At 48.3% G+C, this 16,695-nt stretch overlaps 1 protein-coding gene across 3 annotated transcripts; it reads left to right on the top strand.

The window, feature by feature from the left end:
* Positions 1-6: 6 nt before the first annotated feature.
* On the top strand, positions 7-9,372 carry LOC119317879. 3 transcript variants are annotated; one of them, XM_037592381.1, is made up of 4 exons: positions 7-483; positions 4,040-4,408; positions 4,480-8,784; positions 8,886-9,372. In XM_037592381.1, exons 1-3 carry the CDS (start codon positions 283-285, stop codon positions 8,734-8,736), a joined length of 4,827 nt encoding a protein of 1,608 aa, XP_037448278.1. In that variant the 5' UTR covers positions 7-282; the 3' UTR covers positions 8,737-8,784; positions 8,886-9,372. The 3 variants fall into 3 exon arrangements, with proteins under 3 accessions (XP_037448278.1, XP_037448277.1, XP_037448276.1); XM_037592380.1 differs by having other exon boundaries at positions 7-528; positions 4,480-8,776; XM_037592379.1 differs by having other exon boundaries at positions 7-528.
* The last annotated feature ends 7,323 nt before the right edge of the window (positions 9,373-16,695 follow it).

Below are 16,695 nucleotides of genomic sequence, written 5' to 3'. Positions count from 1 at the left end.
TCGCCCTCCGACCCCACCGCCCAAACCCCCAATTCTCGCGCCGGCCCTGCGCGCAATCGGCCCCGATCCCGGCTCGAATTCGACCGCGCCGAGGCCTGCCGTCTCCGGCGTGCGTCTCCCCTCCACAGGCGCGGGTTCGGCGCGGGCTCGGGCGGGCGGCCCGGACGGAGCCCCCGCGGATCTAGGGTTTCGGAGCCAGCTAGGGTTTACCGCCGGCGGAGTCGATCCGGTGATGGTGCGGCGCGGCGCCGGCGGCCGGCGAGGAGGGGTCGATGCGGGGCCATGCGCGGCGGTGAGCGGCTTCTCGTCCGGCACATGTGGCCGGCAGCTCGCGTAGAGGCAGCAGCTCCAGCACCGGCGCACGGACCTTCTCCTCCTACTCCTCCTTCCGGCTCGTGTGCCCTTCCACCGCCGACAGCCTCCCACCCACCGGTGCCGGCGACTCCCCCAGCCACGCCGCGGAAGCAGCAGCAGCAGCAGCAGGTCGTCCGTTCTCCCCCGCCGGTGTCACCTGACTTCTTCGTAAAGGTGCCTCATCTGATGGGAATACGTTTTGGAATTTGCCAGTATCGTAATTGTTGTTCTGCTTCTGCTTGATTTTTTTCACTCTATATACTGTAACTGGAGATTGCTTTGCTCGTTAAGGAAACCATGTGTTGATAAAACTCGAGTGGTATCTGTTGAATTGGATGCACCTGACAGGTTCACCCAAAAGCTCAAGGCGAAGTCGATCAATATATTTCAACACTCCCTCTCAGATTGTAGGCCATAACTATTTTATCCATAGTGCATCCACGAGACTTCTTGTCTCGGATACTTAGTGAACTGAATTCACCTACCATTTCACCCTAAGGTTCAAGCTGAGGGGGGAGGGTGGTCAATATAATTCAGCAATATCGTATTTGTTGTTCTGCATCTGCTTGAAAATTATCATCTGTATACTGTAACTAGACTGCTTCCTCTTGGACCATAGGGAATTAGAGATAGTGGTCTCCAACATGTAAGGAAATCATGTGCTGTCTAAACTTGAGTTGCATCTATTTGAATGGCATGCACTGAACATTCCAACCCAAAAGTTTGAGCTGAGGGGGAAAGCTGGTCAATATATTTCGACACTCCCATCAGGTCTAGGTTCTTTTATACCTTAACTTGGGACCTATGTGGCCTGCAGGTCTTGATCTTAAGACCTTTTTCTCTCTGATGCTGTATTAAATTGCACGCACTGGCCAGCTCACCCAAAAGCTCAAGCTGATTGGAAAGCTGGTTATTTGAACAGTGTGCTAGCACGAGGTGCTAACATGCTAATAGCTGCCTTGGCGTGCATGTTAAAACTTACTTTGAGCATATAATTTGCTGTTGGTATAGGAAGTGATAAAATGCTGTTTAAGGCATTTTAGAAACATTACGTTGGTTATTGGTGTGGATATACGGGTTTCATGGTAAGCCATGCCTTGCTTATGCTGGATTGCCACAAAGATGTGGTTTACCTGCTGTTTGCACATCTTTAATTATTGTTTGTTTTGCTGATGCATTACATACTAGGAAATTCCTAAATAGTTGCTGATTATTGAGCTTATATATATTCTAAAGTAGGAAAAAAAAGAAAAAAAAGGAGACCAGACCTAAAACGTGGGTATATTGAAATCTCCTTCTGCTGTTTACCCTGGCTGTTGTGCTCCGTGATGCATTATAAGTTTATAATTTTCCTTTTGAGAAGAAAGTTTTTCTAGGTTGTATATGCTGGTTATTGTTGCAGATCGACAAGTCTGGCAAAAAAGAACTCACTTGCCCAAGCTGTACAGATAGGACATTTTACTTGGTGGCCGTCTTCAAACTGTTTGTTGGGTCCATCACTTAATGTTCATTAGCTTCGTCTGAATTACAATAAATGTTATTACACCTCACTTCTGAGGAAATAATCTAAATCATGGTGTTGCTGTGGTCTATTGTGAAATAACATCCAGAAAATATAACGGAGGTCGTAATGGTGTGATTAGATCTTGAACATGGTCTATGCTTTCTGATCTCGCTAAAGGATATTTTGGCGGTTCTACAGATTTACACCAAGAAGATAACTTGATTAGGTAGAGATTTTGTGGTTTAGCAGCTTGGATATGCCAAATTGCAGTTTTTTTCTGAGATATTCTTATTTGGCCCTTTCCTAAAATGTTCTTCCTGATTTGGCCCAAAAAATCATTTCCTGCCTAATGTGACACTAGGTTCTCTATATGACATTTTTGTCCATTTTGCCCACTAGCAGTGTTAAGTGAGTAAGTGAAAAGACATTTTTGCCCCTCATGTAGATAGCTCAAGTAAATGTGCAGTTCTCCGATTATCCTGAACTCATTAGTTATTAGGCAAATAGCGGGCTACCCACTTGCTAGCCCTACACAACGTAGTTTGAACTCCGGTGAACGCGCGGGCACGTTGGCGATGACTTGGGAGCGTGCGGCAGCGGCAACAACAGAGGAGGGGTCGTGCGAGGTCGGGGAGCTTGGCAGCCCGAGAACAAGGTAGTGGCGATAGACGACAGCTGCGATGGGAATCAACTATAGAGGGAGAGGCTAAGCAGTGCAAAAGCAGCCGGCGGAGATGTGTCTTGTAGGGGTGAAGGCTCGAGGATGTGAGGCTTAGAGGGGGCGGCGCCAGCAGCTTCGGAGGAGCACCAGGCAAGGAGATCGTGGTGTGGCGGCGCTCCACCGGAAGCGGAGAAGATGAATGTAGTGATGGCGGTAGAGGGCTTCCCAGGTCTATGCGAAGCTAGATGACAAGGTTTGTAGGTTGGCCACGTAAGCGACAGACGATGACAGAGATGGCGTGCTGTGGGCATCGAGTCTCAGGCCACCCAGGCTTGATTCCTTTGGTTATCATCGTCAAAACAACTAGGCGGCCTCAACGGGCAATGTTTTGCGGCGAGGGAAAGGTCGTCAGGAGGTGTAGGATGATGTTGAAGGCTCTGGAGGAGCCCTTGGGTCCTCGGGCTGGTTGTCCGGGCTGGCTAGGAGTGCATGTGGTAGCTGAGAAACTCCTCCCACCCTGGCCATTGAGAAGCCGTAGGTTGCTTCACTGTTGGCTAGCCATCAAATCAGTGTCCCGTCCTATGTTTGCGTGTGTGCGCTTATGTGTTTCGCGGTGTAGTGCTAGTCCAGATCGATCAGTCTGGCTGGTGGTAATTAGTGCAGTCCTAGTCTAGATCAATCAATCTAGTTGGCGGTAAATAGTTTGATACATACGTAAGCTAGCCTCCTAGAAAATACATCCACCTGCTTTCTTTTGATGACTCATTCGTTGCTTCGTGTACTTGCGCATATCTTCGTACACTTGCATGTACTTGGGCCAACAACATCGGCCAACAAGGTCGCCAGACAGCGGGGCGAGCAGCGGCAGTCGGGACCTATGTTAACATCTCTCCTACATTTTTTTTTTACTTTTTGGTTCCTATTTTAATTGAGCCAAACAGTTTTTTGTCGTTTTTTCAACACGAGGGGCAAGAACGGCCAACAAGGTCGCCAGATGGGCGAGCAGCGGCAGTCGGGACCTATGCTAATATCTCTCCTGCATTTTTTCTTTTTGGTTTCTATTTTATATTGGTCCAAACAGTTTCTTGTCGTTTTTTCAACACGAGGGGCAAAAACGGCCAACAACGTCGCCAGACAATGGGGCTAGCAGCGACAATCAGGACCTGTGTTAACATCTCTCATGCATCTTTTTTTTCCTATTTTATATTAGTCCAAACAGTTTTTTGTCATTTTTATCATGAGGGTCAAAAGTGTCTTTTCATGGCCCACTTAACGCCATTAATGTGGTAAATGGACGGAAATGTCATATAAGGAACAAAATTTACGCCTATATCAAATTGGGAAAACAATATTTTTTGGGGGCCAAATAGGGATCTCTCTTTCTTAACAATGAAGCTCGATTATGCTTCTTCACTCAATGATTTTGAAGTATTAGAGTATGGTCATGTGCTTGCAGTTCTGTTGGTACATGAAGAATATTTTGTTTCCTCAGGAGAATAATAATAGTTTAATTATTTCAGGACGGACGGGAGATTCGAGTTGGCGACTGTGCTCTTTTTCGTGCTATTGATGTTCCTCCTTTCGTTGGATTGATACGTTGGATTGAGAAGCAGGAAGAAAGCAATCCCAAGTTACGTGTAAGTTGGCTATATAGACCTGCTGACGTCAGGCTCAACAAGGGGATACAACTGAACGCTGCCCCAAACGAGGTCTTCTACTCTTTCCACCAAGACGAGACATCTGCTGTTTCACTGCTCCATCCTTGTAAAGTTGCCTTTTTACATAAAGGTGCTGAGCTGTCATCTGGGATTTCTTCATTTGTATGTCGGCGTGTGTATGATATTGACAACAAGTGTTTATGGTGGCTTACCGACAGAGATTATATTAATGTAAGTTCTACAGTTACCTTCGTTTATTCTGTCTATTATATTGTCGGTTAATGTGTGCAACTTTTGTCCAGGAACGGCAGGAAGAAGTAAATCGGCTCCTAGACAGAACGAGGCTAGAAATGCATGGTGCAGTGCGGTCAGGTGGGCACTCACCAAAACAGCCAAATGTTCTGTCAGCTTCCCAGCAATTGAAGGCTTGTTCAGACGGTGCTCAAAATTGTGGCCCATCTAAAGGGAAGAAGAGGGACAGAGGTGAGCAAGGAATTGAGCCAGCTAAGCGAGATAGTGATTGTCCTCCTAAGGTTGATGACGGTGAACCTGGAAATGTTAAGGGGGACAATATGAAGTCTGAAATTGCAGAGATGACAGAAAAGGATGGACTTCCTCATGCTGAAGCTGTCGACAAGCTAGTTCAATTCATGCAACTTGATCAAATTGAGCGGAAAATGGACCTTGCCGGCCGAGTAAGGCTTGCTGATATTATTGCAGCCACAGAAAGTCCTGATTGCCTTAGCAGATTTATGCAACTAAGGGGCCTTCCGGTCTTGAATGATTGGCTTCAAGAAACTCACAAAGGGAAGTCTGGTGAAGGGGGTAGTCCTAAAGAAACTGATAAGCCTACTGAAGAACTTATCCTGGCCCTGCTTCGTGCACTAGCGAAATTGCCTATCAGTCTGATTGCCTTACAAAGCTGCAGTATTGGGAAATCTGTCAATCATCTGCGCAGCTATAAAAATCCGGAGATACAGAGGAAGGCTAGGTATCTTGTTGATAGCTGGAAGAAGCGTGTTGATGCTGAAATGAAGTCGTCTGATGCAAAACCTGTAGTGTCAGGTCAAGCTGTTTCCTGGTCAGGAAAAGTGGGGTTCCCGGAAATTTCTAGTGCTGGAATAGGACGAAGTGGCTCAAGTGAGCCCAGTCCGAAAAGTGCAGGGTTTCATCTTTCTTCACCAAAGGCTTTGAGTGCTACATCTGGTGCTGCTGATGCTGTTGCAAAGTCAAATCCTTTCACATCTGGCTCTTCAAAATTACAACACATGCAACCAGCAAATGCTGCAGCCAACTTAAAGGACTCACCATGCAAATCAGCTGCTGGGACTTGTGGCCCTGATTTTCCTACAGTGAAAGAGGAGAAAAGTTGCAGTTCAAGCCACTCATTGAATAACAGCCAGTCATGCTCTAGTGATCCTGGAAAAACAGTTGGTTCTTTGAAGGAGGATGCACGGAGCTCAACTGCTGTTTCAGCGAGTGCCAGTAAAATTTCTGCACGTGGCCATCGAAGGGCAAACAATGGGCTTCTTGGTTCTGGATTCCAGAAGGAAGCTGCTTTGGGAAGGTCCAGCCAAGGTGATCGTACTTTATTGCAAGAAAGATCATCACAGTCTGGCTTGGCATGTGAGAAAGGAGCGGACACACCTCACATCAACAATCAGAGATTGATTGTTCGGTTTCCAAAACCAAGTTGTAGCCCTGCTAGGAGCACAAGTGGGGGCTCTTGTGAGGAGCCATCAGTTTCAGGGAGTAGAGCTTCATCTCCTGTTCACGCAGATAAGCATGAACAGAATGATCGTAGGGTGAAAATGAAGGTTGAAAATTCTCAGGCTCATTTAGGTTCTGATGCTAATGCTGAGCCTGAGCGAAGCAATGATACTAAAAGAATTGCAGGTTCCGAGGAAGGTGATAAATCACCTTGTGGTATGCTGGATGGTGACTGTAGCAGGACTGCTGAAGAATCTGCTAAGGATACATGTGCATCACGAGTTGCATGCTCGGCAAATATGGATGAAAAAGACGTCTGCTTAGGTGAAACCAGAGTGCGGAACTCGTTCAGCCCTTTGAATGCTTTGATTGAAATCAAATACGCCGAAGGTAGTCATTCCATGCAAGCTGGAGATGATACAGCAATGAATCTTCTTGCTAGTGTTGCTGGAGAAGTATCTAAATCTGAATTGATGTCATCTGCTTCACCGACGAATTCGTCTGCAAATAAACATGGCTATGGAGGCCAGAATATTCAGAAGCTAAAAGTAGAGTGTGATGCAGGCCCATCACAGCACCTGGATCCATCAGATGATGTTGAGAAAGTCATCTCTGAGAAGGAAGACAAAAATGATGAGGAACGACGCTTGAGGAATTCTGGAACTTATTTATCATCCCATGACAAGAAGGGAACATCATCTACTAACCCGCCTCTACCTGGAATAGATTCTAAAGCTGTTGAATCTTCAGTTGATTTACTTGGTGGTGGTGATCAGAAGCCAAATGCCAGACAGCCAACTGATATTAAGATTGATGCAAAGTTCAATATCAGCATTGCTGATGCCGACACGGCATCAGGCAGTCAATGTAGTGTGGTTGCTCCAAATAGAACATTACTCCCCTCTGAGGAATCGTCTTTATGTGGTGCTGATAAACAAGGTCAAGGTTTATTGAAATCATCAGATCAGACACATCTTCATGGTCTACCAGATCGCCTCGAAACCATCAGATCTACTGATAACAGTGGCACTGGCAAATTGGATTCAAAGACTTCATTCTCATCTTTGGCTGTGGATATAAAAAATGCTGATGGTCTAGTGGTTTGCAATAAAGTGCTGAAAGAGCATGAGAAAAAAGAACAACCTGCGTCCACTTCAGCTGATGTTACCAAACCAGATGTATCAGTAGTGCCACTTGGTGCAGCGAATGGGATATCTGTGATTAAAGAATCAAAAGACTGTTCCAGTGAATCAAGTAGTCAAGCAAAACATCGGACTATCATGTCTCAGGATACCGAGCATACTGCAAGGCACAGTTCAAAGAAACCGAGTGATGAAGTGGGTGGGAAAGAGGACATTGTCTCATCAGATGAGGGTTCTTCTATGGCTAACACCAACTCAAATGGTACAGCTAAGCTTGACTTTGATTTGAATGAACTTGGGGACGAGGGGAATCACTCTGAGCCAGCTACCTCTACTGTTGTATGTTCTTCTGCAATTCATTTACCTGGTCTTTCTCCATTCGTCTCACCTATTTTAAGTGGTCTGCCGGCCCAAATAACAGTTGCTGCTCCAGCTAAAGGACCTTTTGTCCCTCCCGAGAACCTACTAAGAGTGAAGCCTGAGGCTGGGTGGAAAGGTGCAGCAGCTACAAGTGCATTTCGTCCTGCGGAGCCACGGAAGACTTTAGGGATGTTTCTAACTACACCTGGTAGTGCAGTGTCTGATGCTGCCGGGAGGCAATCTCGCCAAGCATTTGACATTGATCTAAATGTAGCAGATGACCAAGTTCTAGAGGAAGATATCTCACAGAGTTCTGCCCGGACAATTGGTTCTGAATCTGACAACCCTAGAAGTCGCAGTGGCCCTGTACGAAGTGCTGGCTTTGAACTTGACTTGAATATGGCCGGCGAAGTTGCAGAGAATAACCAATTTATCTCAAATGCTTCACACAGAGTTGAAGTCACATTGTTGCCATCAAGACCGTTACCAGAAGGTTTACCTAATACTGATACAAGTAGCTCGAGGAACTTCTTTGATCTCAATAACGGACCAAGCCTTGATGAAGCCAGTACAGAATCTGCACAAAGGACCCTGTCATCTAAAGGTGCTAGCAGCATACCATTCCTACCTCAAGTTGCTGGCCTTAGAATGAACAATACTGAAATTAGTAACATGTCACCATGGTATGCTTCTGCCAACCCAGGTGGTCCCGTAGCTATGCAGTCGTTTTTTCCTCCTAGAGAACAGTCTTACCCAATTGAAACAGCACCTGGAACCCAGAGGATCATTGCACCTACTGCAGACGGCGGCCAATTTGGAAGTGGTTCAGGCAGGCCTCCAGTTATTTCCACATCGCCAGCCATGGTCTTCCACCCTCCTGCATATCAATATGCAGGATTTCCTTTTGCTCCCGGTGTTCACCTTCAGTCAGCAGGGTTTCCAATTGGATCGGTGCCATATGGCAGTTCTGCACCAGCAGGAGTTACATATTTTCCAACCATTGCTCCATCATTTGCTGGGTCAACAGGCGCTTTACCTGCCCAGCATGCAAGGCAGTATGCAATAAACCTTCCTGAAGGTAGCAGCAGTGATGGACATGACAGTAACTGGAAATGGAGAAGACAAGGGCTTGATCTTAATTCTGGCCCTGGAAGTATAGATATAGAAGGGAAAGACGAGCGAGTACCTCTATCGCTTAGGCAAAATTTGATCACACCGCCACAAGCGTTTGTGGAGGAGCAAGCAAGAATGTTACAAATGGCGGGTGTAGGAATAAAGAGGAAGGAACCCGAGGGCAGTTGGGATGCTGAAAGAGCATCATCATACAAACAACTATCATGGCAATAAGAACTTCAAGGAGTTCTCCTTGCAGCGACTTCAGAGTCTGGTGAGCTTGTATGTACCACAGTTCTGACTTCTAGTCAAATTCAGTCTCTCTCGCAGCTCCTTTTTCTTTTCTTGTTAAGCTGATTAATTAATGGTGCTTTTATTTGCAGGGGCGACTGAATGGGGTGTTGTATTGCACCCGTTTGGGCGTGGTGAGATATACAAGTCACATGGATTCATCTCCTTGATGATTTGAATTGCGAGAGGAACAAACCTTTGCTGTAATTGCTGTAAATGTTAGTCATATCCATACTTACCTGGAACAGTTTTGCTCAGCTTCAGCAGTTGCCTTGTTAGAGTTTCTGTACCTGCCAGGCTTGCTTCTATTTTACCCAGGAGGGTATGGCATTGGAGATGGAACGGTGATTTGTCCTCGGCATCTTCAAGCATCTGAAACCGCTGTAATTAGTTTCGGTCTGGTTGTTTTATGTTTTTTTTCTGATAAAGTGTTTTCACATTGCTGAGGACATCAGCAGTTTAACATATGGTTTAGATGTGACATGTATTCCTGCTGGGAAGCGTTATAACCGTAGATGAGGAAGAAATAATTTGCCTTGATTGACGTTGTCTTCTGCATCAAGCTTGCCTGTTGGTTTCCGTGTGCTTTCAGCCTTGCAAATTTTCATATGTGCTGTGTTATTCCAGGTATAGTTTCATAATTCGTTGATTGTTCTTGCCTCATCTGGTCGTTGTTTGGGGTAAGTTTGCACGGTGCATGTTGTGGGTATGCCTCTTGATGTGTCCATGAATTTGCAGCTATCACTGTGTTAATCAAGATAAAATTTACTTCTGGGTGACAATGTGTGAAATTTTGAAGCCCGCACTTGAGATCTTGTAGTAGAATGTAAGATTATGTAAGATTAGAAATTGAATTATTGCATTTATAGAATTTACAATAATGCGATGGGAGAATGACGTGAATTCTAAATTTTTAACCCTTGAAATATCTCTACTCTCTACTTACTCTTATAAAAGAACCAGTTGGTGATGTTGGTGTGTCTTTCATCCATTCTTTCTGACCATCCGATCTGCATACAAAGCATGTGAGACTTATGACATTTTTGGAAAATGACAGCCACTCTGCTCTACATTTAGATTCTAAAAAAAAACCTCCACTCTACATTTGTAGGAAACCCTTTAGTCTCTCTGGGCCATCACTAGCTCATCCATACATATACTTTGAGGAAAACCTAACATGTTTTTGGTGATATACATATATATCAAAAATAGGGTGATTTTCTTTTAAGTTTGTGAACACGTATTGATCTATTTTGGATCTGTTGCAATGCATGTGCACTGTGCTAGCACTAGAAGTAGGTGCGACCAACGTTGCATACGGGGAGGCGGTAAAATGAAACCCTTGGAATGTGGGCTCTTTATAATCGGGCTTGGCAAATTTGGCCCCTCAAATATTCATGGACGCATTGGTAAGTGTCCGGACGTATCCGTTTTAAGCCCTCATTTATGCATACATGCAGTCATGTTCCTCATTTTGTCTTTAAATTGTCCGATCACCATCATATGACGCGTGAGCGAGCCTTCACATTTGTCCCATAATTGGCTGGATACGAGGATTTACGAACAACTTGAACATATGGTATGAAGGGACCATGCTCTAATGTAGCTAGGACTGCATGAAAAATAACAAATCCTTCTGCCCAAACCTTAATCTACTTTCCTTTAGTTTTCTCTTTTTTACTTCCTCTCTTCTTTCCTTATAGGTTTCCGTTAGGTTTAATCTTTGGCCAACTTGCTTAGGATCCTCTAAAAATTTTTATTAGGGCAGCTTCAATGCCAACTCTTAAACCGCCCACATCTGTTCGGACCGTGCTATTCGGACCGCGGAAACCATTCAACATGGTCCAGATGTACTTTCCCCTGCAAATCAGAGACAAATGCGGTGGGCTTTGCGGGAGTCCAGACAACTGCCACGCCCGCTTCTGACTGCCCTGTCCCACCCAAACCCGCTCCTTCCTCCCGCCCGACACCAGCCGCCGGCATTTATGCCGCTGTAGAGTGCGCTGCTCCACATTGAAGATGGCTCGGGCAAACGCGACCTCTTACTGCATTTGCCATTGAAGCGGTGCGCCGGTTGTCGTGGTCCTAAAACTGACAGTAGAATAGGGGGGTAGGAATGTAGAGGCAAGATCCTAGCTATGGAGGAGTTGTACACACGAGTTTACGAGTTCAGGCCCTTCTCGGAGGAAGTAACAGCCCTACGTCTCGGAGCCCTGAGACGGTCGACTGAATATATGTGTGTGAATTATAGAAAGTGCGAACCCCTGCCCCAGAGGAGGGGGGTGGCTTATATAGAGTGCGCCAGGACCCCAGCTCCCCTTCGTTACACAGGGTTCAATGTTCATAAAGGAGGGGCGTTACTGATAACGTCTGCAGTAAAGTGTTATAAATGCCCATAAAGCTATGGTTTAAGTCTTGACCATTGCAGAGTGGAGAGTTTCTCATCTTCTGGTGGTCGAGTGTCTTCAAGGTGGTCGAGTGTCTTTAAGGAAGTCGAGTGACCACATCTTCATGGTCGAGTGGATGATGTTTTCTCTTCGACTGCTTCTGGTTCTTTGCAGAGATGTCTTTGGGGAGGGTATGTTGGACAGATCCATGACCCTACCCTAGGTACATAGCTTCATTATTAGCCCCCGAATGGATCAGGGTTTGAGTGGGGAAAGAGTTGGGAACACTTCCGACCCATTCTTTGTGCTACGAGTATATCTCATTCTGGAACAATGAGTTGAGGTGAGGACGTCGACTCCTTTCTCAGTCGCCTTGGTCCATTCTTGGTTTTTGTCGAGTGAATTTTCATGGTAGGATTCCGAATGATGATGTAGAGGATGTTTGTCTTCAGTCTGACAGGTTGTTCTGCTCTCCGCGGATCTCACGGGATTCGAATTTTGGGAAATGCGCCAGACGGGCGGAACCAAGGTTATCAGGACGGATTAGGCAAGTCTCCTCGATCCCCGCGCCACCTTTTTCGCCACGTATTGCGCACACGACTGTTGCGGGATTTGTTTAGAACGCCTGGGTCCACCAGTCAGTCACTCGGATGATGACCTTATAAAAGGCCTCGGACCAGGCCTCTGCCCTGTGCGCTCCCATTCTCTCTTCTTCTTCTCTCAACCTCTCCGCCACGCTCGCTTCCGCCCTCGTCGCCGGACCTTTACTCGAGCTCGACCCGCCGCCATGGGGAAGGAGAGGATGGTGGCGCTGGAACGCGCGAAGAAGGCGACAGCGAAGGCGAAGGGCAAGCGGACCAGCCGGGGCGGATCCTCGTCGAGATCTGGCCTGCCGGCGGGCTGGATCCAGGGCAACTGGATCCGCTCGACAATCACCCAGGACGACCTCGACGACCTGGTGGAGGGGGGACTGATCCCCCACAAGTCAGCACGGCTCCAGAGGAATGAAACCGAGCCGCAGCCGAGGGAGGGTGAGTGTGTTCTCCTCGCCACCCACGTAGATCGCGGATTCTCACTGCCTCCCCATCCTTTCTTCCGGGGTTTTTTGAACTTCTTTGGGGCTCAACTACACCATTTCACCCCAAACACCATAGTCTATCTGGCCGCTTTTGTGTTGATGTGCGAAAACTTCTTGGGTTGTCGACCGCACCGGGCCTTTTCAAACACATCTTCACCTGCCGATCCCAGTCGGTCAAAAAGGCCAAGTCGAGTGACGAGAAGACACAAGTGATCCAGATGTGCGGGGGTCTGGGGATCCAGATGAGGAGCAAGAGTACTTTCCCAGCCATGATTATTCCCGACTCGGTCCGGGGCTGGCAGTCGACTTGGTTCTACTGCAAGGATCAGCCGACCCCGGGCCAGTCGACTGGACTTCCTCCTTTTTCTTTGGCTCGAGTGGAGAAGCCCGCCCCCTGAAGGTAGTTCCAGAAGAGAAGGCGCATGTCAAGGTGCTGGTCGAGCGGGTCGTCCAGCTTGTCTGCGACGGGGTGACCGGGATGGACCTGCTGGAGGTCTTTCTCGGTCGACGCATCCAACCTCTTCAGGCGCGCGATCATCTGATGTGGATGTACTCTGGGCTCGAGGATTCCACTCGGATCCACCCGGAGGACGTCAGCGAGGACACCTTGGAGAAGTGGTTGATGGGGATCACCAGCAACGAAGACAACCCCCGGGGGTCTAGGAGGGTGATTCCATTCGACAACTCGCACCAGCCGGAGCAGGTATAATTCTGTCTTGTCAAGTATCTTTTCGATTCACCGAGTGACATCTTGTTTATGGTCGATTGAATTTCCTTTGATCGTTGTCCTTTCAGGCCCTCATCGACATGTACTCAATGCCCAACGGAGTGCAGGATCAAGAGGTTGAGGAAGAAGGGAGTGGTGGCGAGAGCGGCGAGGAGCATTTGGAGGCCAAGGAAGACGAGAGAGCAACGAATCGACTGGTGACGAAGAAATCGACTCGCCTCCTCGCAGGGAGAGGAGATCCAAACAAGCCCACGACCCGGTGAGTGCTCCGGACTTAGTGGCCGCGCCGACTGGTCAATCTTCGAAGTGTCCTAGGATGTCTTCCCCGACGCCGACTGAAAAGGCTCCAAAGCAGTCCAAAGTTGCGCCGCCTCCAGCGCCGAAAGCGCCGAAAGCCACCTCCTCCAAGCCGCCAAAAGCTTTGCCCAGGATCAAAGTGACCGTTCCTACTATCTCCGGGTAACCATCTGACTTGTCCTTCTCGACGACTCAATTAACCGGACGTAATCGATTGAATGTGGGTCTTCGCAGTGCTGCTACGTCAGGAACCTCTTCTCTCCAATATCGGGACGAGGAAATGGAAGATGCAGTAACCTCCAACCCAGGTATAATCTCTTGCGATTTGATTCTTTGGTCGATTGCGTTCGAGTGGCTCACTTGGGGTCGAATGATCTGCCTTGCAGCTCCACCCAACGTCATCGATCTTCCAGATGACGATGAAAATGTGGCTCTTAAGCCCAGGAAAAGCAAGAAGGTAACCGCCGGTAGAATGTCTCGGCAAGAAACCACTACGACACCTCCCGTCCATCAACTTGAAGACGCGGGCAGGGCTTCTGTGACCTTCGTCGCACCTTTGTCGAGTGGGCCTCCCGCACCGTCGACTGCACATGTGATTCCTTCAGCTATCCAACTCCACGCCACGGAGCTCCAAGCCACCGCACATGGGTCGTCTGCCCACTTCTTCACTAGCTACCCCGTCCCGGACAACCAGTCGGAAGCGGCTGCGGAAGCCATCCGACAAGCTGACATGATGATGGAGCGGGTGAAGACAGTGCATGAGAACAGCCAGTCTGCCTACGACGCCAGCGCTGCTATTCGGGCCAATGTCCAGGTGAGTAAACTTGCTGGCTGTTTTTGCTCTATGAGGAAATGTTACTCGAAAAATCTTCGTCTACACAATCTCCTGTTGTTTGCGTCGAATTAGAGCACCCACTGGGTGTTTTGTTGATTTTGGTAGTTTCGCTCTTCTACTCAATCTGGGCGAGTGGAATCAGAACCGGTGGGGGCACGATAAGTGCACCCACTGGGTGTAGTCCCCGAGACCGCGGTCGACTGCTGGCAGTCGACTGGGGTCTGAGTTCTTCTTTCCTTGCTTTTTTACTCCTTACACTCGACTCAGGCGGACCGGTCGAGTAGTTTCGTTCTTCCACTCGGTCTCAGCGAGTGGGATCTGAACCGGTGGGGGCACGCCAAGTGCACCCACTGGGTGTAGTCCCCGAGACCGCAGTCGACTGGGGTCTGAGCAGTTTTTTTTGAGTTGAGTCTTAGTCAGCGGGGGCACGCCAAGTGCATCCGCTGGGTGTAGCCCCTGAGACCGCAGTCGATTGTGTGCAGTCGGCTGAGGTCTAAGCGAACCTCTTTAGGCTTTATTCACTCGGAAGTAAACAACCTTTGGTCTTATCAACTGATCCGTCTTTTGCCTTCTGCAGAAGTCTTGCACTCTTATTTCTAAGTTTGCTGAACTTGAGGAGAAGCAGAGGCAACTCAACCTCGACTTGGAATTAGCCCAGCAGAACCTGAAGAAAGCTCAAGATGAAGCCGTTGGTATGGAAGGTAACTGACTGTCGACTGACTTTCAATACATTTCTTTGATCTCTTCTTTGATTCGATCGCTTCTTTTGCAGAGAAAATGAAGTTGGCTCTGGAGAAGAAGGACTCGGACCTCGCCACCGTGCAAAAAGCAGTTCAAGACAAAACTGCTCTCGCAGACCAGAAGCTTGCTTCAATCGGGACGCTGGAAGAAGAGGTGACCAAACTGAAATCTTATCTTAATGAAGCTAACCGCGAAGTGACTAGTCTGAAGAAGGACAAGGTCGCCCTGAATGAAAAGCTGGAGTCTGCGATCCGCAAGAGGAATGACACGGAAGCTTATCTGGGGACTCTTGCCAAGAAGCTTTATCTCACGCTGGAAGGTATTTCTTTTAATCCGACTGTGTTGATGCTTGCGATCGGATCTTGCTTGGTCGATTGACTATTTTTTGCTGCAGAATTCTGTCAAGACTTCGACGAGGAAACTGGAAGGGTCGAGACGGGTCTGGACCCTATCGCTTCTCCAGTCTGCGACGAAACTAGAATGAACGTGCTCCGACTGGAGTCTCGTATCGCGAGCGCCATAAGCTACCTCGCGCGCCTGAAGGAGGTAGTCTCCCAAATCGACTCATCGCTTTGGCCGGGGGCAACGCTTCACAACGACTTGGAATCCTTGATGACTCGACTGAACGAGATCCCTGACCGAGTGCAAGAATGGAAGAAATCCTCCACCCGGTGTGGTGCTGATGTGGCGCTGTCCTTGGTGCGAGTCCATTGCAAGGAAGCTCGTGAAGACAAGCTGGCTGTGATCAAAGTTGCTAACACCAAAAAGCATGACTTCCAGTCCTTCATGGAGACTTTCATTGCTGCCGCCACTTGGATCGCTGATGGGATCGACCTGGACTCATTTGTGGCGCCTGCCAGCCCTCCTCCGGCCGAGTGAACAAACTTATGAAACTTGAATCTGCTTTAAATTTGTCTCGGAATGCCGAGTGACTGCTGTAACTGTTGAACTCCTTCGGGCTTGATGCCCTAGCACTTTTGATTTGCTGCTTGGAACTTTTAGGATTTATCTGAATTTGGTTTATCTCCGAATGTGCTTGCGTTTGCCTTCGAATGGACTTTGCTCACTGCTTGGAATAGTCTTTGTGCTGGAGACGCAGCTCTGAGGGGGCAGCTCCAGTCGACCCGCGCTTCGTCGTCCTCGCGGATAGGGATGGAGCGGACGTTGTATTTGCGTCGTAGCTCCGAAGGAGAAGGTTGCAGTCGACCTGCACCTCATCATCCTTGTGGATGGGGATGGAGCGGACGTTGTATTTGTGCCGTAGCTCCGAAGGAGAAGGTTACAGTCGACCTGCACCTCATCGTCCTTGAGGATAGGGATGGAGCGGACGTTGTACTTGTGCCACAGCTCTGAAGGAGAAGGTTGCAGTCGACCTGCACCTCCTCATCCTTGCGGATAAGGATGGAGCGGACGTTGTACTTGTGCCGCAGCTCCGGAGGAGAAGGTTGCAGTCCACCTGCACATCGTCATCTTTGCGGATAGGGATGGAGCGGACGTTGTACTTGTGCCGCAGCTCCGAAGAAGAAGGTTGCAGCCGACCTGCACGTCGTCATCCTTGCGGATAGGGATATGTTTCAAACTTAGGCGAGTACTGGACTGCAGCTAAGTCTCCTAGCGAGAGAACTTAGGCGAGTGCTGGACTGCAGCTAAGCCCCCGAGTGGGAGGGTTGCTCTCCACTTGGTAGGATTTTTTCAAACCTAGGCGAGTACTGTACTGCAGCTAAATCTCCTAGTGGGAGAACCTAGGCGAGTGCTGGACTGCAGCTAAGCCCCCGAGTGGGAGGGTTGCTCTCCACTCGGTAGGATTTCTTCAAACTTAGGTGAGTACTGGACTGCA

This window comes from Triticum dicoccoides, chromosome 6A (assembly GCF_002162155.2).
Source record: "Triticum dicoccoides isolate Atlit2015 ecotype Zavitan chromosome 6A, WEW_v2.0, whole genome shotgun sequence".
In the NCBI taxonomy this organism is placed as follows: domain Eukaryota; kingdom Viridiplantae; phylum Streptophyta; class Magnoliopsida; order Poales; family Poaceae; genus Triticum; species Triticum dicoccoides.
Note: the sequence above shows the minus strand (reverse complement) of the source record. Positions and strands in the feature narration are given on the sequence as shown.

Excerpts from the sequence above, each read along its gene's own strand:
- LOC119317879 (XM_037592380.1), top strand. The coding sequence starts at position 283 with ATGCGCGGCGGTGAGCGGCTTCTCGTCCGGCACATGTGGCCGGCAGCT. Across the intron at positions 529-4,039 it reads CACCTGACTTCTTCGTAAAG|GACGGACGGGAGATTCGAGT; the intron begins GTGCCTCATCTG and ends TAATTATTTCAG. Across the intron at positions 4,409-4,479 it reads CCGACAGAGATTATATTAAT|GAACGGCAGGAAGAAGTAAA; the intron begins GTAAGTTCTACA and ends ACTTTTGTCCAG.